Raw genomic sequence first — 22,917 nt, forward strand, 5'->3', positions numbered from 1 at the left:
GTAACTTGCAATTACACTAAGAACAGGCTTTACAAATGAGAGCACTTTTATTTAAAGCAGATACCGGGGAAACATGCATTGCACATTATAAGCATTGAGGTATGTCAATGTATGTCCACATGCCTACACACAGTAATGATAGCCTGAAATGCTGTGCATATGTGGTGTACATGTGGAGAGTTTGGGACACATTCCATGGCTAGAAATGGCCACTTTTAAAATCGAAGTGTACAGTAGATGTGATATAAAGCAAGTTTGCAATACACATTCATTATTTATTTTTGCTGTAAAACAAAGCTGAACTTACCAGAAATCCAAGTCCTGGCCAGTATAGAGAGTCACGGCTCAATATGTCCATCATCCACATGACTGCTTTCTCTCTGTGAGCGCCCAGATGGCCTGGGAAACACTAGACTTCCTGTGCTTAGACTCTTAGGGGGGAAAAAAAGTCAAAAAACAGGAAGTGCTGTGTTTTCCATGATAACTAAAAAAAAAATGAATGTAAATTGCAAATTTGCTTTATATCACATCTACTGTTGACTTTTTAAAAGTTATAACAACAGTGACACTTTAAATTTCTAAATTTTGCTTAATTGATCTTCCATTGTTAGAGCTCTATTACACCAACAGATATCTGACAGATTATCTGACTGATATCTGTTGGTGTATTAGGGCCCTTAGTAGTCATTGCTGTTGGCTGTTTAAATGGTTATTTACTGTATCTGGATGGGTTTTGAACAAAATCCATGCAGGTATTACAGAAAAAATCCATTTAAGATGTATGGAACTAATTTTTAGTTGCCACATTTTTGCAAAAAAAAAAAAAAAAAGAAAATACAAAATAAATAAAAATCAGTTTTTCTTCTAAGCTAATGAATTGTAAAGGCTGTGCTGAGCTGCAGCATGCATACTTCCTCCCTCCCCACCTCTCCTTGCTTTCCATGATGATGTACAAGGCTCAGTGCTTGAAGCCAAACGCCGTTTATCAATCATGCAGGGCAATGAGGATGGGGGAAGGTGGAAGGATGCATGCTGCACCTCAGCATGGCCTCTATGCCTCTCAACTTTCGAAAAAAAAGTTTATAAAAAAAATAAAAAGCTGCACTAAGAAGGAAACTTAGAAGGAAAATGTGTCTTGTTTTTGTACGGAAAAAAAAACCTTTCAAATATATCCTAATTCATCCATTGGTTAGGACGGGACGGGGTGTCAAAATGTGGCCCTTCGGCTGTTGCAAAAATCCCTTCAGCTTTGACTGTCCAGACATAATGGGAATTCTGGTTTTGCAAAAGCTGGGGGGGGGGGGGTGTCACAGTTTGCCCCTGAGGAGGGGTAACTGCTAACCCACAGGTGTCAGAGAGTCATCATTGCTGCATACTTAGCAATGTAAAAGTCACTGTGAAGGTCATTTATGTATGTAACTATTATGTAACTGGTTATATTGTGATTAAAAATTGTTTTATCAGGTTATAGTGATGCATATGATTACAAGAAATATTCACTTGTAGCTGCAAGATATAATTATAACAAAAAAAATGTAATGTTTATAGTAAAAGGTATAGTCTAGACAGTCTGTAGTGCACCAGTATGCCAGGCGTAACATTGGTGTTGGCTCTGGCAAGGAACAGGTGAACATGTTCATTCATGACCAAATAAAACGTTATTATAATCGCGGATGAGCTAAGTGTTCTGAGAGTGCGCATAACCACAGTGATCATTTTATGGTGGATCTGAAGCTACTTGTCATTGTGCACAGGTTGTTTTTAAGATGCTTATTCTTTCCCTACTAGATAATGCTGTAATGGAATTGTGTGTATGGTTGTTGACTTGACCAATGTATCTATGTTCTAAGCATGAAACAATCATTTCTTTAGATGTAATTTTTATAGTGATCTTAGCTGTAATGGTGAAGCTGGTGGTCATATACGGCCAGAAGCTTGCCAGCTGATTGCTGCATTGTGGCCATGTTTAATGGCCAAGCCAGGCAGCTTTTTCAATGTCCCCTAGTATTTTTGTGCAGTGTACAGTATGTGTTTTCATTGTGAGTAATGTGCAACTGGGTTCTGGTCATAACACAGCATGTATACTTTACACAAATCATATTCTACAACTGCAGAGCATGTCTGCTTTAAAGGGGTACTCCAGCGGGGGGGCACTTTTCTCCTGGGACCGGGAGGGTTCCGCATCGCGGTGCTTCGGTGCCCCGGTTCCCGGCCGCTTCCTGGTGTCAGACGCGGGCCCGAGACGTGACGTCTCAGGTCCGCTCAGCCAGGTTGGCTGAGCGGACATAAGACTTATCGTCTCGGGCCCGCGTCAGACACCAGGAAGCGGCCGGGGACCAGAGCGCCGTGATGCTGGACCCGCCGCTGGAACCGGGGAGGTGAGTGGACGTCTTTTCCCTCAGCCACCTCCTCCCCGGTGTCAGGAAAAAAGTGCCCCCCCTGCTGGAGTACCCCTTTAAGGCCTTCTTTACACAGCCATATTGGTTTTGTGGTCTGCAAAATTACGTGTGATCATGGACTGTGCACATGTGAGGTCGGCCTAGTTAGTGTCTATGAGCCTGGACCACAGTGCGGACCATACAAATACATATCCTTTTTTTTTTGTGATGTGGGCTAAAAGAAGATAGAATCAACAGTCATGTGCATTGACTAAGCTTAGAGTAGTTCTTACACTATCCATATAATATGGACCTATTCTAAGGCCGAATAAAGAAAGCCTTACATAATTTGCTCTAGTGTTAATAACTCATTGCCGACTTGTAGTATTCATACAGTAACACCTTTACATGAGAGTAACACTTTCAGAGGCCCATATGCCAACCGCTACATATCTCCTCCTTTACCTGCTTACAAAAGGATGTTTGGCTTGGCTGGAGAGAGGGAGGGGTAGGCCGATGCCAGACTCTTCTGGCAGCAGCTTATCTCTCTAATAACAAAAGGGTCTGGCAGTAGAAATCCAACATGCCCAAAGCTTCTCTCCTCCGCTATTACATATTATGAGGCCTCCATACACCTTAGATCATGGGTCTCCAAACTGTGGCCCTCCAGCTGTTGCAAAACCACAATTCCACACTCAGATAACCTTAGTATTGGCTGTCCAGGCATTATGAAAAATGTAGTATTGCAACAGTTGGAGGGCCGCAGTTTGGAGACCCATGTCTTAGATAGTTGGCTAAACTAAAACATATGGAGACCTTTTTTTTTTTTTTTTTTTTTTTTTTTTTTTTTTATTGGCCCTTTACACAGACTGATTAATTTCCGACTCACGTTAATTGACTCATTGATCATTATGCTATCAAAAAAAATTCATAATTTGCATACATCCTACATATTATTTAGTATAGTCCTAAGTAAACAGCCTGTTCTGCTGATGCCCTTTCCTTTAAATCAGTGTACTGCTGTGTATCATTGAGCGTCAGGGTTTTAACTCCATTCGTGTAGGCCGCAATGAGTTTTGTATAGCAGCTCTGCTCTCCATGTTCTGCTTGTTTTCCAAGGGTCCATCCCCTATAAGTAATAGCATGCAATGCTTATAGCTGTGGAAGAAGACAAAACCGTTCTTTTCCAAGCAACCAGACACACGTTTAGGGGCCGGGGTCTTCATGTCATGAGCTGTCATTAAAAATATATTTGATGAAATGGCTTTAAAATCAAAAGTTTCCTTTTACGAGGGAGAAGAGAGATAATTGAACCCATTGATTTGTTTCACGGTTTGTTTGCCCTTTCGTTCTCTTCCTGAGGTGCTGTTTGCTGAGGAATGTTTCCAATCGCCAGAAAGACAGTGGGGTGTGTAATATTTCCCCCGCCAGCTCTCCATTCAGCCAGACAAGGGGACTGTGGCGAGCCTGCAATATGAATTTTTAATGCAGAACTTCATAACACAGCCCTTGCAGCTCGACTGCTCTGTTCTCTTGAGCTTTCAGATTTAATGCTCTGATGAGCAGAGCTCAGGCCTGGGGCGTTCTACATCATTTCGGGGTTAACCCTTCGAGCACCAATCAGAAACGTTCACAGCACTGCTGGTTGATTGTTTGCTGTGCTTTAGAGGCATTGGCTCACATGTATGACCTGTGATTAGTTCATTGATGTGCCATTTTTGGGAATGGTTGCTTTTATTTTTTTTGAATGGCGCAGTAGCAGATTTATGGACTTCTGTTGCGAAGAGTGCTTCGGTACATCATAGGCCAATGCTGTCATCTCCGTATTTGCTGTTGATATGAAATTCTGCTAAAAAAAAAATGTTAGCACTAGGGAGTCGTGTAAGTCCATCAGTGAGGTCTGAGCTATCAGACATGGGATTTCTAAAAATAATTCGCAGTAGCATAATGTGCCATATTGAATGTACAAGGAGCCTAACACGTAGCAGGTTGTCAACCATAAAGGAAAGCAGTAATACCATCTCTGCATCTATTGCATAATGTGAAACCTTTGATGCACTTGTGCAGCAGCCACACTCCATGGATGTCCATGTACAATCCCTTCCATAAGGGCCCTACTACACGGGACGATTATCGTGCGAAAAATCGTTATATTGTTCAAATTTAATTAATAATCGTAGCATGTGAATGCAGGCAACAATCGAAAAATCGATCATGTGTCGTTCATGATCGCATCTTTTGAGCTGAACCTAAAATTATCTTTAATCGTTCGCCACATTCGTTCACTAGTCGTTCAGTGTAATTTTACATTGTTCGTTCATTTTCTGGGATCAGGTGGAGTAAACGATCGTAGTAACGATTGTAACTATCGGCTATCGTTCTGTGTAATATAGTGAACGATTTCAGGTAGATCACGTTTGCGATCGTTTGTTGTTAAAAATTGCTTAGTCTGATAGGACCTTATCATATATCTGTAACGTAGTTGTTAACCCTGCAATACACGCTCCAGCTATACACTACAGCTAGAATATTACTCCAGTCATGGTAAAGTTCTGTGTCAGTCACAACTATAAGAAGTTGTTCAATCACATTGTGCATCCACACAGTTTCAGCATCTTTGATTTGGCATCTTCCTTGGTTATACACTGCAATGCTGCTGCTTATCCAAATAACCTGCATAGGTGTATAGTCACACATGGTTGGTAGCAGAAATCTCTGCCGCTGTCCTATTCGTCTAAATTGGGCTTGCAGAAATCTAGGTACATGCTGTAGAAATTTTCACATAAATGGAACTGGTCTTCAGTCTTCAGGTGCCATGGTTGGATATACATTTGCATCACCAATATGGTGGAAAGCCAGCAAACTTTTTTTTTTTTCCCCTTCAAATCAACTGGTGCCAGAAAGTTATGCAGATTTGTCATTCACATCAATCTAAACATTTCCAGCCTTCCAGTACTTATCAGCTGCCGCATGTCCTGTTCCTGCCATACATTTTCATCATAGTGATCTTGTAGTCACTGTCATTACATTGGTGGAAGCACAGCTGTAATACACAACCGCGTTTCTGCAGATGTGCCTGGATTGGCAATCATTTCAATTTTAGCAGTTCAACCCTTTTAGATGCTTCACTCAATAGTGTCTGTGGCATCTTAAGTGCTTGACAATGGGAGTAGCCTCCCTTTGTCCAACCATCAAAGCCCATTGACAAGAGCGAAAATTAGGTTTGTTAAAATTTAATTAAAAGAAAAACTCTTGCTCCCCACCCACTCTGATTTTTTTTTTTTAACAAAAGAAAAAACTTACATGGTGGTTTTACTGTTATGACTGATCAGGGAACATGAGGGATCAGGGATTGTCCCTACAATATTGCTGTCGGTGATACTCCTGTATAGAAGATAGAAAGCTCACCCAATAAGTGAAAAGTGCTTTGTTTTACCTTTGAAAGTTAATATCATAAAGCATAATGTAATCTTTCAGAGTAAAGGGAAGAGGATATTACAGTCCACCTTAGTCTTATAGAGTAAACACTTGAAGTATGAGTTAGAAGCTCTGACATGCAGTGTGTGTGTGTAATCTTTTCCATATGAAAAAGACTACAAGAGACTATAGATTTATTGTAGCTTTACAAGTTATGATGAATTTGTGAATCATTCCTTGTGGTTGTGTAAATGCAATGCAGTATCTGGTTACATTTGTGTATGTGGGAGCTCCTCTCGGCCTGTCAGAGTCTTACTTCAGTGCTTTATGTTTGGAATGGATCCTGGGTTCCACTTTCGAGCAGTCATTTTATATTTTGTTATCTTTATGGTTGCTTCTCAGGGTGACCTACAGACCTTTACATTTGTCACTGTAATCTATTTTATAATGGGAGTCTAATAGATCTGTTCTTAGATCGTTTTTTAAATCAAAGTTCTACCAGGGAAAACGGGTTTTATCATTTAAAGGGATATATTATCAGAAAATGTCCTATTGTAAAAAAATTGTTTTACATAAAAAAAACTTAATTTAAAGAATTATTTTTTATTTTTTTTTTGTTTCTTTTTCAGTTTCGATTGTTACTGTCTAGATTCCCCAAATCCCACAGTTTACGTTATGGCCTCTAGACTTAAAAGGAAGCGAACACTTCCTGTTTTGTACAGCTCATTTCCCAGCAGTGCCCTCCTTATTAAAACAGACGGGAGTACAGTGACAGGTGATGCCAATATATAGGTAGCCAAGGTACGCATGATAGCAGTTGGTCACAAAAAGCATGCTCACAAATGTGTTCCATACAAAGAATGAGGTCTGCAGAAGTTCGTGGTCACGATGTCCATGAGGCTTGCTGTAAAGCAGGGGTGGGGAACCTCCAGCCCTCCAGCTGTTGAAAAACTAGCAAAGCTTTGGTTGTCCAGGCATGATGGGAATTGTAGTTCTGTAAAGCATGTAAATAAATGCTGTTAAAAACAGCTTAGGCAAGATGGCAGCCCCTGTAAATATGTAGTGCAAAAACAATTTTAAAAAATTACAATCAGAACATCAGCATGAGGTTGTAGGAGAGGGACACCCTGTGATCAGCTTGTCACTAGAGCACGCCTTTAAGAGATTGTCCAAAGTGATCAGTCTACTAAAAGAATCTATTAGGGAATGGAATAAATAGCTGTTCCCTTTTATGATGATCATCAGAATCCTTTCCCAAAAGGCCCTTTTACACAAGGCATTTATTGACGGAACAAATGTTCGAAGAAACGTTTGTTCCTGCGGCTTGTCCTGTATAACCGAACCTGCAATCAATTTGCTAATTCGTCAGCTGATCACGTCTTTTATGCAGCCATAAAAATAGTTTGTCGGTGATGTGCTGCCGACAATAATGGAGGCCAATGGCTGCACAAACAGAGCTGTATGAACGGTCTCTGAGTCAAGTGCCAATTGGCTCGTTTATCGTTGATCTTCATTTATAATGGCCAATAAACAGCCTGTATTAAAGGATCCTTAAAGGGGATTTGTCAGCTGTAATTCATGTTCCAAACTGCTGACACTCCAAATTACCTTCCTCATAGAGAACACAGGAGTGTTTGGCTGCACCAAACGTTCATGTGTACGGACAGAACAGGAGAGAGATCTGCTGTTCTACAAGCAGTAGTGATTCAGTAATAAACCTGAAATAGAAAATAAGCAGATCACAGGTTAAGATACTGTTCAGATACAGAAACAGTGTTGGTGACTGACACCTACAGTGCCCAGGAGACCCCACAACTGAATAAAGATAACCCAGCATGCTGCTCTGTTTTGTATTTTTGGGTCTACAATAGAGGCCCCTAATGGAACATATAATCCAAATGTGAATAGGGTTTATAGTGTCAGCAGATCAGAAAATATAATATAATATTGTATATAATATATAGACCGTTCCTTATTGCATGTTTAACACCACAAAACAACTGAAAAACATGTAGTATAGCAATAGAATGTTTACCTTCATAAATGTATAATGTGAAGCATAGGAAGGTAACAATCAGAAACCAGGCTCTGAAATCCATACAATATATTGAGTTTGTCTGAGAACAGAGATGTGTTCAATCCATTTTTTTCTATGGTTTGACTGTACAGATGTCTGTACTTAGCTCTATTGCATTGGCCTCTTCTTTACCCGCTGGTACTTAAAAGCTGTGTCATTGTTAAATTATAATAGCAGGCAAAATATAAGGTGCCTGGAGGTTTTCTTCATCATCATGAAGATTATAATCTGATGGAACAAGCAGGATGCGGACTGTTCTGCGGGGAGAATGCTTCTGAAATCTTACATTGTACTTAGTTTATAGAGATAAAAATGGGTCTTGTGGTAGGAGTCTATCTAATCACAGCCATTCATAGCCTCCATTTTCACAGATTGAGGCCGCGTTCACACTGTTGTTTCATAATTTCGACTGCAAATAATGATCATGATCAATATTTGCGTCCGTCTTTTGCCATCAAAATGTCGTCCGTCTGAAAAGACTGCCACAAAAATAGCATTATGTGAACATAACCTGAAGGCGTTTTCCAGGATTAGAGAAACCATCCCCACTTTCTTCCAAAACAGCCTCAGGTTGTGTTTGATATTTTTTACTGTGGTTTCTGGAAGAAAACAGCTATGTTTCTCTAATCCTGGAAGTCCAGTAGGTAAAGGATTATCTTCATGTTCATTTTACTTTTTTAGGCTGGGTTCACACTATGTATATTTCAGTCAGTATTGTATTGTGGTCCTCATATTGCAACCGAAACCAGGAGTGGAATGAAAACACAGAAAGGATCTGTTCACACAATGTTGAAATTGAGTGGATGGCCGCCATATAACAGTAAATAACGGCCTTTATTTCAATATAACAGCCGTTGTTTTAAAATAACAGCAAATATTTGCCATTGAATGGCGGCCATCCACTCAATTTCAACATTGTGTGGACAGATCCTTTCTGTGTTTTTAATCCACTCCTGGCTTTGGTTGCAATATGAGGACCACAATACTGACTGAAATATACGTAGTGTGAACCCAGCTTCAAAGTGGCCCTGTCATCAGAATTTGGCTGATCAATATAAAGGCAGTGTTCAATGGGACTTCTTACCCTGAATCAGGAAATATAACAGTTACTACAATCTATCACTCCTGCTCTCAGATACACGCCCAGCAGTGTTCCACCCAAATCTCAAACCTCAGGCTCAGGCCCAAACCTAAAATCATCGGTCACCCACCGTGCATCGCTGCGTGGAATAGCGGTGAGCGACGGACGATTTGAGAAGCAGCATACATTACCTAGCAGGGCTTCTCCTCCGCTCTGTCTTCCTCCCCGGGTCCTGCAGCATCAGCTTCGGTGCGGCCTGACTGAGCAGTCAGACCGCCCAGCCAATCACAGGCCAGGACCGCCGTGGCCAGTGATTGGCTGAGCGGTCTGACAGCTCAGTCTGTCCGCTCCGGAGTTGATGCTGCGCCGCGGGACCCGGGGAGGAAGATGGAGCGGAGGAGATGCCCTGCTAGGTAATGTATGCTGCAAGGACATCTGTAACGATGTCCCTGCAGCCCTTGCTAAACGATCATCGGGCAATGGAATAGGCTTAGTAAACAAGCGCTGATGTAACAGATCGATGCTAGTTTACATCGTTGATCGGCCCGTGGAATAGGGCCCTAAGAGTCATAGCTTCTTATTCAGGATAAGAATCCCTATTGTACGCTGCCATTATTTATCTTGTAGGTCATATTACACTGCAGTAGGAAAATTCTTTCAATTTTGGAATATTATACCTATTGGATTGAGGTAGCCATACATTCTTAGATATGTTTAGATGCTTTAAGGATAGGAACAGGCGACGATGTCTATTCATATATTACTCTAAAAGTTGTGTTGGGCTCTGTTCACACCACAGTTATGGCTTCCATTGCAATAAATGTCCATCTGTGCCTAACAGACCCTTTTGATTTTTGATGTGGTCCATTGGGTTCTATTATGGTGTCCATTGCTTTGATAAATAAAAATAAAGCACTAAAAGCCGCTATCAGTTTTATGAAGCTGTGCCTGGTAAGCAGTGAAGATGCCACACCATTTGCACAAGCTGATTGGCCGGGGTGCCAGTAGTCAGACACCTACCAATATGATATTTAATGCCTATGAATAGCCATTAGTGTTAAAAAGGTTATCCAGCGCTACAAAAACATGGCCACTTGCTTCCAGGGATAACATGACTCTTTTCTCTAGTTCAGGTGCGGTTTGCGATTAAGCTCCATTCACCTCAATGGAACGGAGTTGCAAAACCTACACCCAAACTGGAGACAAGAGCCCTGAAAAAAACTTTTAACCTATTCTGTTAACAGAACACATTGAACTCATTGCTTGACAAATACATCTGAACACAGAGAGAGTCCCCGTTTCATCCTGTAGTAATGAGAAGCAAGTCTAATGACTGGCAGGCATGTGACCTCAGAGAGGTTCAGCACACTTATTTCCCATATGAAGCTCTCACAGCGCTTCTGACTTGTGCTAGATGTACTGAGGTAAATGTCTGTATTGCCTGTAGCAACATATTCATAGTTTTTGACAGGTAACTTATTCCTAAAATGAGGTGAAAGGAGAACTGACAGCATGTCACTGCACCTATGTAGAGCCATTGGATAAAACAGATATAACTGCTGTGTCTGCCCTTTATCTACCGTGAAAGTTTAACTCAGCAATTGCAAGCTTGTGTGAAAGTAGGCGGGGGAGGGGATTGCCCAGAAGTTCCTCTAAGGTCAGATCCATGCATGCTTTTTTTTTTCTTTTTTTACATTGCTGCAGTTTAATTTTTTTTTTTTACACTTAAATTGTCTATAATTATTTTGGTCTGTTCAGCAGTTAGGAACTGACTACAGTGTGATTTACCCCTGAATTTTATTTTTTCATTTGCCTTTAAAGGGATACTACTGAGGAAAAAAATAATTTAATCAACTGTTTTAACTGTCTTTTTTTTAAATTTAACAATATGGACTAATTTTTTTTTTTAATTAATATTCTTTATTTATAGAATTTTCCCTACGCAGGGATTGGAGGAACAATAAATGAACATTTCTTGCATAGAGGGGAGAAAAAAAACTTTAATATATGACCTTATTATGTTCTAGTACCAATAAAGAACAAAACTCTCTGTACATTGGTGCTTTATAAAAGCTGCTTCCTGTGTTGTAAGAATGGAACAATATACTTTGTGTAATTACTCCATGTTTACAACTGAAGATTTGCTGTAAAAATTTGCAGTAAAATTCCCTTTAATACAGCAATAACAGGGCTACATGGTTGCCGGGCTGTCACATATTCTGGTTTATTGGGCAGCCATAGAAAAATAAATTAAGTAATAAATGTCCTGTGCTTTCTTTACTACTTGGTTTAGAAAACTAGCATAAGCATCTCTGGGATGTCCATGTGGTCACGTGCCACGATCATGTCGCATCATCCACAGGCTCTCTATAGGGGCACCTGCTCATTGCTTTTACAACATGTCCAGGCCAAGGCGTGGAGAAAAGAGTTCAAGGGCCCTGGGGTCACATAATGATGTCACATCACAGGAACCACTAATGTACACTTGCCTGCAACTAATCGGCCAAGTGTCAGTATTGCAAATCAAAAGTTTTTATCGATCATGGTCTGCCTGCTCTGTGTCATGTGACCTAGACAGACCTTCAATGCAAGTCTATAGGGTCGTCCAGGTCACAGAGACAAATTCAGGAGTAAATGCGCTGCATGTGGGCTTCTCCCTGCTTGTTCTCCTGATTGGTCGCAGTCTGAACACTCAGACCCTGACTGATCAAAAAATATTTGACATGTATCTCTGACATATCAAAATAGGTTTCTTTTATGACTATGCCAATTTAAATTAAATTTTATTTAAAGTGTCACTGTCGTTATAACTTTCCAAATCTAAATCAACAGTGTGATGTAAAGCAAGTTTTCTATTTACATTCATTATTTATTTTATTGTTATCATGCTGCAAAACAAAGCTCCTGAGTCTCCTGAAGGCAGATTTGTACACTTCAGACTAAACACAGGAAGTCTGACCAGTACAGAGAGTCACGGCTCAATGTGTCAATCAGTCACATGACTGCCTTCTCTGTGAGCTCTCAGATGACCTGGGAAACACAGGACTTCCTGTTTTCTGACTCTTTTCTTTTCTCAGAGTCAGAGAACAGGAAGTGCTGTGTTTTCCATGATACCTAAAAAAAACAACTTACTTTATACCACATTTACAACAGTGACACTTTAGAGTATGTTAAGCAATACCAGACCCATTATGGGGGTAACGTTTCCCACCCCAGCATGTTTACCTCCTCCAAGCCAACTACATCTTCGGTCTCAGTATCACTATTATAGACTACACATTGATGATCTTGGCTGTGGAAAGCTCCGGAAGAACCCTCTTACTTGTTGGAAGCTTTGGGGTTATTCCCTGTGAGCTCAGATTCCTGCTGAGGGAAGTTCATGCTTTCTGTGAAGCAAAGATTTGTTTTATCTATATTTCCATTCATTTTTCCTTTAATTCTTTGTAGTTCTTTATTCAGTTTAAGTTTTATTTTTCCTTTTTTCCTTCAGAGCATTCCAGCTCCGATTTTCTTCTCCATTGTGCTTAACTTAATTAAACATCAAGATTCATTGGAATTAAAATGGAGGCAATGATTCTTTTCATGTTGTTGCTATGGTGATAAACAATATGTAATTCCAGCATTTAACATTAACAAACAATTTAGCCGCAGTAGGCAAATATTTACTCCAGGCGAGCAGACAGTTACTTGAAAGCAATAGACAAAGTGTCCAGAAGACCATTTTAGTCACCGCTGCATAGACTTGTCTCCTCTTCTTCAAGAAGACAGATTAAACAAGTCTGGTTACAATAATCTGGTTGCTGGACATAATGGCGGCATGTTAACATCTCAAAGCGATCAACAACAGACATAGCCACCCATATCTTTACACAGCCCCATACTGTTCTGAGATGTTTTTCAAGTTTATATGGTATCCTAGCTATGAATAGTAAGGTTTTGTTCACACATGTTTTTTAGGCACCTCAGAGGTGTATTCTGGGGAGTATTGTCAGATTTATGCCACTCTGTATAGCATAGTGGTGTATGTCAGCCAATGATATTGTAAAGAAAAAAAATAAACATTGTAGTAATGCATACCGGATGTTATTTTAGAATACACTGATGCATGGGAAGGGGTGGGTGCAGGGTCCGATTAACTTTACCATAGGCCCCGGGCTGTTCACCAAGCCAGAAACAGACTATAAACAGAGATCAGGTCATAAAGGAAAGCCTGAGATTTCTCCTCTTTTCAAATCCATTCCTGGCTTTGGCTTCAAATCTTTGGCAGATAATCTGTCAGATAATCTTTCTGTGTAAATGGACCCTTAGGGCCAATCTTCCGCCACATTTTATTGTCTAGGGCCAATAGATTCTGTCAACAAGAAACGTATTCTTGCATCCATTTTTAGCATCTTTTTAAGGTACACATTTTAACCCTTTCAAGTATAAATCGTATATGTTAAAGATAATCACAAATGTAGTGTGAACCCGGCCTTAGATGGAATTAAAGTTATATTTTACACTGTGATTATTTTTTACATATGTAATGGAAAACAATGCAAGGCGTAAGCGGATCGTAAAGACAATTTAAGATCATGCAACCGTTCATCACTTGGACATGTATGGTATTCGTGCATGTTTAGGAAGTGCACCAATATATTAGGTCTGTAGTGATCATTATAAATGACTGTGTAAACCATTCAGGATATTTTTAAGGTTTGACTATCCCTGTCGATAATATTTAGTGACATGATGGTGAAAGCATTAACCTAATCTATGTCAGGAGAGCCTATAATGCATTAGTGAGTATGGGACATTCTCACATGCCTCCCTTCATAGATACAGAATGAATCATGCAGTACACTTAATTCTCCGAGCCACAGCTGTTCAATTTGTCCTGCACTGAAACGATTGAACCTTGAGTGACAGATACAGGCAATGCCTTTGATTGCTGAGTGGATCACATGCCGTGCTGTGACCTGCATTTCACATATAGTCTGTATGATTCTGTTTGCCCCCTTTTTTTATCACACGTAAGTTATTTGGACACCATGTTGGGCCACTAGAGGCCAATTGTGGAGTAAATTCTTACATGTGTAGATTGGGTGGAATGGAATTTCTGTTTCCTCAGCTGTTAACTCTTGGTTACTGATGTGGTGCTTTGGTTTTATGGTCTGGAGTCTCATCAAGAATAGAATTTATGGCTAGTCAGGTAAAAATAAGGCTATTAAATCATAAATGCATAAAGTGCAAGATGCCTTTTATTATAAGGGAAGATTATAACACCGTCTCAGGTAGCTATATACTTAAAAGCATTACTTTAGCATGAAAAGTGGATTTGCACTAATAAACAGCATTTTGTATTAGTATATAGTGCATAAAATATCTTGGTTGCCATAAGAAGCAGTCAATAGGCTTCTCTAAGCCAATATGCACGCTAAGCCAAATAGGTCAAAAGCTATCTTATGTGAATTATCGACCTTGATACATATCATTATGTATGATTTTATAATACATAAGAGCCGGCAACCCTAAAATGGAACCCATTCAATGTAAGCGCCGTTTATCTGTAATAAGCCATTTAATGTCTCCATCTTTACAGCCTTATCGTAAATAACCCAGGTCAGATAGAAGTGAGGTTGATAACAGGACTTTTATCACCTAAAAGATAAGATTCCCTTGCTCTGTAAATAGAACATGATGCTATGTGTCATTGATAATTCCATGAGCCAATATGAAATGCAGATGATAACAAGTAATTTAGCAAAGTGATCGTAGATGACAGATAAACATTCTATCTGTATGAAGGATTGTGCATCATAGATAACAATTTGACCTACAACCAATGCATGAACATGATTTATTGGTTTACCAAACATCTTGTGCTATTAACATTTATGTACGGCCACTTGTGAACAGGCCCCCCACCAATGTTTCACTATTCACAGCTCAGTCCGATGGTTCTTTACCGTCTATAGATTTGTATGTAGTGGCAGCATGTTTATACAGCCATCTCAATGGAGCCGTCTGGGTGAAGAACCTATTTATGCTCAATTTCCCCTTGATTTATTTTATTTTATTATACATATTTTACATAGATTAATCCCAATAGTTAATATTTACATAGTCCATACTGTCATGGGATTCTTTCATGACATGAGTCAGGGTTCTGGATTCTTCAATTCACAGCTATTAGCACCAGGGAAGACCTGTCTGGCCAGGCATTTTCCCTGCATCATAGACTATCTAGTTTTATAGGGTGATGGATGGCTGATCCTATGATGCATCGATGGATGGGGTGTACCACAGCAAGAACTGGTTTTACCCGGCCCATACACATCAGACTATGTCAATGAAACTCAACAGTTTTGGCAGGATTAACGGACTTTCTAATGTGTATGCCGCCTTATTCCCCCCCCAGTGGTAGATGTCTGAGAGACAATGGTCAGGCATGTTAAATTTTAACATGTCCGATTCTTTTGTTCTCAGTTGTCTGGCATAAGCCCTCAGAATACATGCACATGTGGCCGAACAGAGCATATGTATTGGAGGGGGTAGATATCCATCAGCCTAACAATATGTCTGAAGTCTATGGACAGCTTCATAGTGTTCCTTTCTAGGTCGTAGACGGTAGACCTCTCAATCATGATGCCCACTTTGGAAACAATCATTCGGCTGACAGCTGCCTCTTGTGTATCACCTGCTTTAGCTGCTCACAAAATAATCAATGACAGTCAAATGCAGGGCAGATATAGATAATATATAATTTATCTTATAGCCATACCTTATAAACAAAACTAGATGCAACTTTTCATAGTAGGGGTTAGCCAGGCTGCTAATACAAACTCTCTATGATCTCTGTTAGTAGTGGATTTACAAAGGATAAACTGTGCTCTTCTATTAGAATATCCTCTGATCTGACCAAAATAGGGCACAACTGTTGGCCAGCATTAAAAAGAATTACATTTTTTTTGCTAAAATGGTTATTAGCAGGAAAATCATTTAAAATACCGATACAAGTTCTGGTTTGAACGTGAAACACGAATAGAAATATTTATACGTGTAGAGATTAAGATGAATTCATATTTACAGTGCGGATCTATAATTAGGAGCTGTTTTGAGCAGAGCTGCACTTCTTAAACAAGAGGCCTGGAATGTAAACAGCTGCAATTACCCTTTACAGAGAGACATATCGAAAAGAGAGCTCCACGCAATTGTGCCGACCACTTTCTATGACAAAAATAGTGTTCCTGTAGTTTCTGCTGCCCATTGATTACATGTAATCTCTGTGTGTTTAGCTTGGATGCCTAGAAGCCTTACTGGATTGACTATGAAATGAAACTAACTATATAAATATATATATATATATATATATATATATATATATATATATATATATATATATCCATAAAGCATGTCAAGTGTTTTCCTGATGCTACATTGAAATTGCAGTCCAGGCTGCAGATATCATGTAGGGGTGGGTTCACACTACGGCGCACATATCCGCCGGCTCCATTTTATGGCCAGGCTGATTCCACTTTCTGCTAAAAGAATTGACACGTTGGTTCTTTCAGGGGAAGGCCGAATCTGCACGACCATAGAATGGTGTCTATGGAGCCAGCGGATATGCACGTCGCCATGAATGGGTACAAGCAACGGAATCTGCCAGATCATATCCGCGTGGATTCCGTAGTGTGAACACATCCTTGAACAGGAAGATTGATATAGTTTTTTGTTTTGTTTTTGTGTTTTTTTTTTTTTTTTGTTTTTTAAAGAAAAGTTTCGGTATAGTTTGTATTTAATTTATTTACTTAATTGCTCATTCTAATAGTCCTTTTACATGGAGCGATAATTCGCCCAATCGATCGTTTAACTATTTTAAAGTAACGTTGTGTTTTTTTTATAACGATCAGCATTTAGACAGAACAATAGATCGTTTAAGAAAATCATTATTGCGATTGTTTTTGCGATCGCTTAAGCCCATCTCACACATAGAGTAAATCTTTAAAAGACTGTTTACACAAAGCGATCTGCAAATTTTTTGCGAGCGACCAACAACGATTTGACAACTTGTTGAAAGATCAAAATCACTGTTTGATCGTTTGCTCTGTTTACACAAGGTGATTATCGCTCAAATGCGACCGTTATCGCGAAAATTCGTTCCGTGTAAAAGCACCATTAGCTTAGACGTCCAGTGGGTGGTCCTACGTAGTGATTGACAGCCTTCCCATTCACAGATAATTGCTGACTATTGCCACCCACTGGACTCCTTATTTAGGATAAACATAGATTCAAATCAATATATTACATGATGTACTGAGATGTGCAAGCGTCCTAAGCTCCACTGCTCGTTTATTTCTGGGTTATACTAAGCCATCACCTTGATGTTTTTGTGTTTGCCAGCCTTACTTACTGTGTATCTTTTTTCTCTCCCTCTCTAGGGCCGATGAGATTGAAATGATCATGACTGATCTCGAGAGAGCCAACCAGGTAACTTTCCCAGTCTTTTAGCAGCATGTAATTGTCTCACGCTACTGTACCTCGGTTCAGGAACTTCATTTTAACTGAAAAGACAAAATGTGCCTACATCCAGTCTATTACAGCAAGTACTAGTATATGCATGTTCCAGGCGCAGGTGAGCAGCTGGATCGTGGCCACCTGTTTCATGTCATGGGTTTTAGTTTCTTTTGGGAAATTTCCAAATTGAAAAAAGAAAACATAAAACCCGGCTACATTATATTTATGCTCTTAAGAGAGAGGATCTTGTACATTCAGAGCTAATTCCTTAAAGAAATGAAACAGCATTGAAATTTCATTATAAGATGATGGCAGTGTTAAAAGCCTTCTAATGCGTACCATAATAACATGCTGAGAAATTTGTCCTGGACTATGCTCTAGACTGGAGTTATTTGCCTCTGCTTTGGCATGCACACATTTGCTTTTGTCCAAGAAGGATTTGTAGTCCTAACCAAGGTCTTTTGGCAGGCGAGCGCCGTACATGACGTTTTGATTAAGCACATCTTTTGGGAGTGCAAGATCAAGCTGAAAAGCACTAGGATCTGGGCTTTCTTTGAATGGATTTTTATGTATTAGGTCTGTGACGTACTCAATGAACACATACTTTTCTCTCAGAAGTCGACTCAATTTATTTTTTTATTTTTTTATGGCGTTCAACATGAAAGCAGTCCCTTTGTCACGTCCAGCGGATAGGAGACAGCTACTGATTACATGTAATAAAAAAAAAAAACATCCCCTGTAGCATAGCATTTCCATTTTTTTAGTGCTTTTTCCCTCCCTCTAAGATCTATTGAGTTATTTTGTGTCCTGTACACAAGCAGTGAAGATGCTGCAAGTCACAATTGGCGACATACCGAACTCTACTACTATTACGGTTGTAGGCCACAGACTTCCAAATGTCACGTTACGTCTATGGTGAGAAAACAATGAGTTCTGACTTGATCTGTTCCAGCAGTCGAAGCAATTGTCAGCTATTATTTGTTAGTGGTTATTACTGCTGCATTATTGGCTGAGAAATTACGTGTATGTCAACAACAATTTTCACCCAGAAAGTCACATTAATCCTTTCGGATATCCTTCTATGCATGACCCTTTTTGAAAAAAACCACCCGATAGTGGAACCTTGCATTGGATTCCTTGTGAGATCAGAGGCAAATATTAATGTTGTGACAATCCTAGCTATTTGCTACCATGCACAAATCTCATAGCCAGCCCCCCAGATGTTTGCCGCCTGTGCTTCCCTGCCTCTGCAAAATTCATGGTCGAGCGCATTATTTATGATCAAATCAGATTCATCAGCTGGTGTAAAATAATCATATTCAGCTCTGATCTGCACAAACAAGAAGGCAAGCTGCCCTGTGTGTAAGTATGGCTGCCTTACCCTACTCCATCATTCCACCGCCTTAACCCCTTCATTGCCAGCGCTGCCATTCCATTGGCTGAACAGAATCCAACCCCACCAGATTAAAAGGTTCCTACCGTGCCTCCCCCTATGAGTCATTCCCACAAGTAATTCTGAAATGAAATCATTCTCGGCGTGAGTATAGAAATAAATTGAATAAAAAAGATTCCATTTCTCCTCATATTTATTCAGCCTGATAAATTCAGTGGGCTGCAGCATTAACAGCAGCAGGGGATTCCTTGCTTCTAGCGTTAAATTACTGTCATAATCGCTCAATTATTTCTTCCTTGTACTGTTTAAAATAAAAATCCATCACTTTTCAGTTTTTTTTCCTCCTCCCCCCCCCTAACATTTATTAGGTTGAGTGTTTAGGAAAATCAATTATAGTCAGCCGGGCATGAATTGATGAATGTTCTCAGATTAATTGTCAGTTGTTAAAATGAATGTATTTTTCTCTTCACCTTTTTTTTTTCCTGCCTTCAGAGAGCAGAGGTGGCGCAGAGAGAAGCAGAGGCCTTAAAGGAGCAGCTCTCATCACTTAACAAATCTGTCCACCATGCCTCGCAGACGCAGAAGCCGCCCGATACGGTGAGAAGTACACTATAGGATTCTGCGTATTTCTAATCTCTCTGATGAGATGATGACTTTTCAGCTGTCAGTCAGTGGTCATACCGAGATTACTGCTCGACCAAGCCAGTATATGTGATTGCCAATCCATGTCAAAGGTCAACTCCACTTATAACAGAACACCCTTTATAAAGACTATCATTATTATTATTAGCAACGTTTTCCAATTTCCAATCACTCATACTGATTATTGGCCCGTGAGAAAGCAGGAAAGACGATGAACGATAAACAATAAAAGTGTCATTTATAGTTGGTGTCTATTGATTTCGTCATGATAAAAATGAATGTTCCCAGCAGCACAGTCTGTAAATGCCGTTCACAGAGACATTTATAGTTTACTAGACCTCAGTGACAAAAGCATGGAGAAAAAAGCATGGGGATCATTAGGATAAAAATATTATCAGTGACACTTCAAGCCATCTAGCAGTCATTGGTGATGGCTTGAAAAGTAGTGGTGGCAAAACTGTAACCCCCAGCATATTCCACTGCTTATTTACATATTTACAGAATATTTACACTGCTATTGCTATAAAATTTATAGTATACCTTATTGTAGGGCACAGGCCATCTCTTATAGAGAACCAGCCATGACTTTCATGTTGCCCTAACCACAATCCATCTGGGCAGTCTCCAGGGCTGCCTCCTATCCCAACAGCTTTGGCTCATAGATGTGTGCCTTTTGGCTATGGAAGCAGTTTATAAAATGTAGATCCTTCTTAAAATGCATTGGCTAAAATGCATTGGCTAATATACTTTGCTGGAAGCTATATGACTGTTATGGGTGGCTTTGACAAATATTATATCATAAGTAGTTTCTGTAGGGATTGTTTAAGATGGCGCCAATGCACTTGACTATTGTTTCCTGTGTAGATCAATTTTAAACCATTCATTCTGTTATCCTATAAGGATAAATCCAGTGTAATCTTTTGCGTCCTAATGGTCTTTTACACGGACTGATTATCAGCAACGAGTGAGTCTCAAATTCCTGTCTCTTTGCCCTCAAACAGGATCAGACGATGGAGGGATCAGCTCGCTCCAATATGGAAGTTGAACTTACCGCAAAGGAGCGTGAAATAGCCCAACTTGTGGAAGATGTACAGAGGTTACAGGCCAGTCTTACAAAGCTTCGTGAAAACTCAGCTTCTCAAATATCTCAGCTTGAACAGCAGCTAAACACCAAGAACAGCACTCTTAAAGTAAGTGTTATTGGACTGGTGTGCAATACAGGGGTATTATAATCTACCTTTCACTTTTGGTGTGCCTGCTACTACAAATGCTGACCATGAAACAGTGCACATTAGATTATGACTGCCTCTACTCTAAGCTGCCCATACATACTAGGCAGCAATTGGCTAAAATGGACACACTATCCAGTTGTTTGATGCCTGGGTTAGGTGATTGCCCCAGGATTCGTTCATGACAGTCACCACCTAACAAAACAGAATTGAGAGAATTGGTCATGTTGAACGTTTTGAAATGTTCAATAAATAGGCATACTTCCTGCAGCCATTCCCCATGTCCATAGCTCAGGTTACCTATTATCTCCCCTGCTCAATGTCCTGCTTATCTCTTGCTTTCACATTAAACAAGGGGGAGCACATTAATGAGAGCAGCAAGACGATGTCTCACATGTGGATTTTTTAATTGCGCTCCTCATTACTACTGGTTCTGAGGAATAAAACTTTTTTTTTCTTCCAGTTTAAGTACATTATTATGGGGGGGGGGGGGCAGTCATCTCATTGAATAGTTTTTAACAGCATTTAGTAATGTGCTTTACTGTAAGCCCTATGGATGTAGGCACATTAGTCTGGGGCAGATCCTATTTATTAGTATGGGAGACGTTTCTAGGCATGTTCTGTGACCTGTGTGGATGTCATTCTACAGGCAAGGGGAGGCATCATTGAAAATGTTGTCTTACCTATTCACCAGTGTCACTTTTCACCGTGATCCTGTCTGTGATGACAAGGAGGACACTACTGGAAAGTGATCTGTACCGAACAGGAAGGCTCAACTTAGTTGTAGGCTTATTGTTCAGACTGAAAACTAATGTTTCAGGGTCATTTTGAAATAGGTTATATCATTCTTAGAATGTTAAATAAAAAAATAAAAAACCTGATCTAAACACTACCATTGTGTGATGACACATTCAGTTTAAAGCTGGCAATCACTTGGTAAGCTTCCAGTTGTGATCGGTCACGTGCGTTTCTTTGTTCTGATAGCAGATAGTATGCCACCAGAGATGTATGGTGGTTGTTTACTTCTCTCTTCCAATGAAATAAACATGCATTCTCAGTTAAGCGCCCATGTTTATGGTGGAGTCATTAAGCTCAGCAGCTATCTCATGTCTATGACCATCTTAAGGATACATAAAGAAATGATAGTATAAACAGCTAGATCAATTTTTATCTATCCTCTGGTTCTTGGGAACTGTAGCAGCTCTCTATGTAGACTGCTGCGGGAAAAGCGCATTGTTCGTGTGAAATTACTTATCAATCTTTCTCTTCCATGTAGACATGGTGAAGTGCCATTAACCTTTATTACCCTGCAAAATACACTGTTGCAGCACATTGTGCATCTTTGCATGCATACCAGCTAATTCCAGACATCAAGAAATTGTGCTCAATGAGTCATCTCTAATAGACTGTGTTTTAGAGGCACGCACATAAGCAAAACCTTTTGATCTCTCTGAATCTTTTATTCTGTCCTGCATGCATCACTAGAGCCAGCTTTGCATACGTCCACATCCTTTGATAAATGATGTCACCAAAAATTTGTCTTGTGTTCTGAACATGAAAATAAATTGCTGCCATGACATGCATGCTGGAGCGCAAATGCCAGGGCAGCATTATATCAATATAATAGGTCAGGTTCTGCATTACATTTTAAGCGCTATATATAATAATTTTCCATTTAAAAAAAAATCTCCCCCTATTGATGCTTACAGTACAGTATGTAGAAAAACATTCCTTGTCCCTATAGCATTAGGCAGGTTTAGGAAATCTTAGATGGTGATACATCATTACAGTTTTCTAGGAAAATCTAGAACTAAGTGATGGCAGAAATAGTATTTTTAAAAGCTTGACAATTTAATAATTAAAGGGGTATTCCAGGAACCTTTTTTTTCTATATATTGATTGGGAGCTGCTGAAAATGAAAAATTAATTACTGTTACTGGAGTTGAGCAAATATACAGTAGGAACGAAGCGAATCGCTTCATTCCTGTCTGCATTGTGCTCATCAGGCTGCAGGCTTTGAAGTCTGCTGGGAAAAGATTGATCCAGTCCTGGGAAACTTCTCCCAGTTTCCCAGGACTGGACCCATCTTTTCCTAGCACCAGGGCAGGAGCGGCACGGAGCAGAGCAGACTTCAAAGCCCACAGCGTGATGAGCAGAATGCAGATAGGAACAAAGTGATTCACTTTGTTCCTACTGTAAATTCA

At 39.8% G+C, this 22,917-nt stretch overlaps 1 protein-coding gene across 4 annotated transcripts in view; it reads left to right on the forward strand.

The window, feature by feature from the left end:
* The window catches only part of CUX1 (cut like homeobox 1), a 267,930-nt gene that overhangs the window by 143,295 nt on the left and 101,718 nt on the right, over positions 1-22,917 (forward strand). For all 4 annotated transcript variants that reach the window (XM_069945829.1, XM_069945827.1, XM_069945826.1 and 1 more), the window contains exons 9-11: positions 17,374-17,422; positions 19,335-19,439; positions 20,486-20,674. In XM_069945829.1, the coding sequence (XP_069801930.1) occupies positions 17,374-17,422; positions 19,335-19,439; positions 20,486-20,674 (343 nt within the window). The remainder of the gene's footprint in view (positions 1-17,373; positions 17,423-19,334; positions 19,440-20,485; positions 20,675-22,917) is intronic.

The sequence above is a fragment of the Dendropsophus ebraccatus genome, chromosome 11, assembly GCF_027789765.1.
Source record: "Dendropsophus ebraccatus isolate aDenEbr1 chromosome 11, aDenEbr1.pat, whole genome shotgun sequence".
Classification (NCBI taxonomy): domain Eukaryota; kingdom Metazoa; phylum Chordata; class Amphibia; order Anura; family Hylidae; genus Dendropsophus; species Dendropsophus ebraccatus.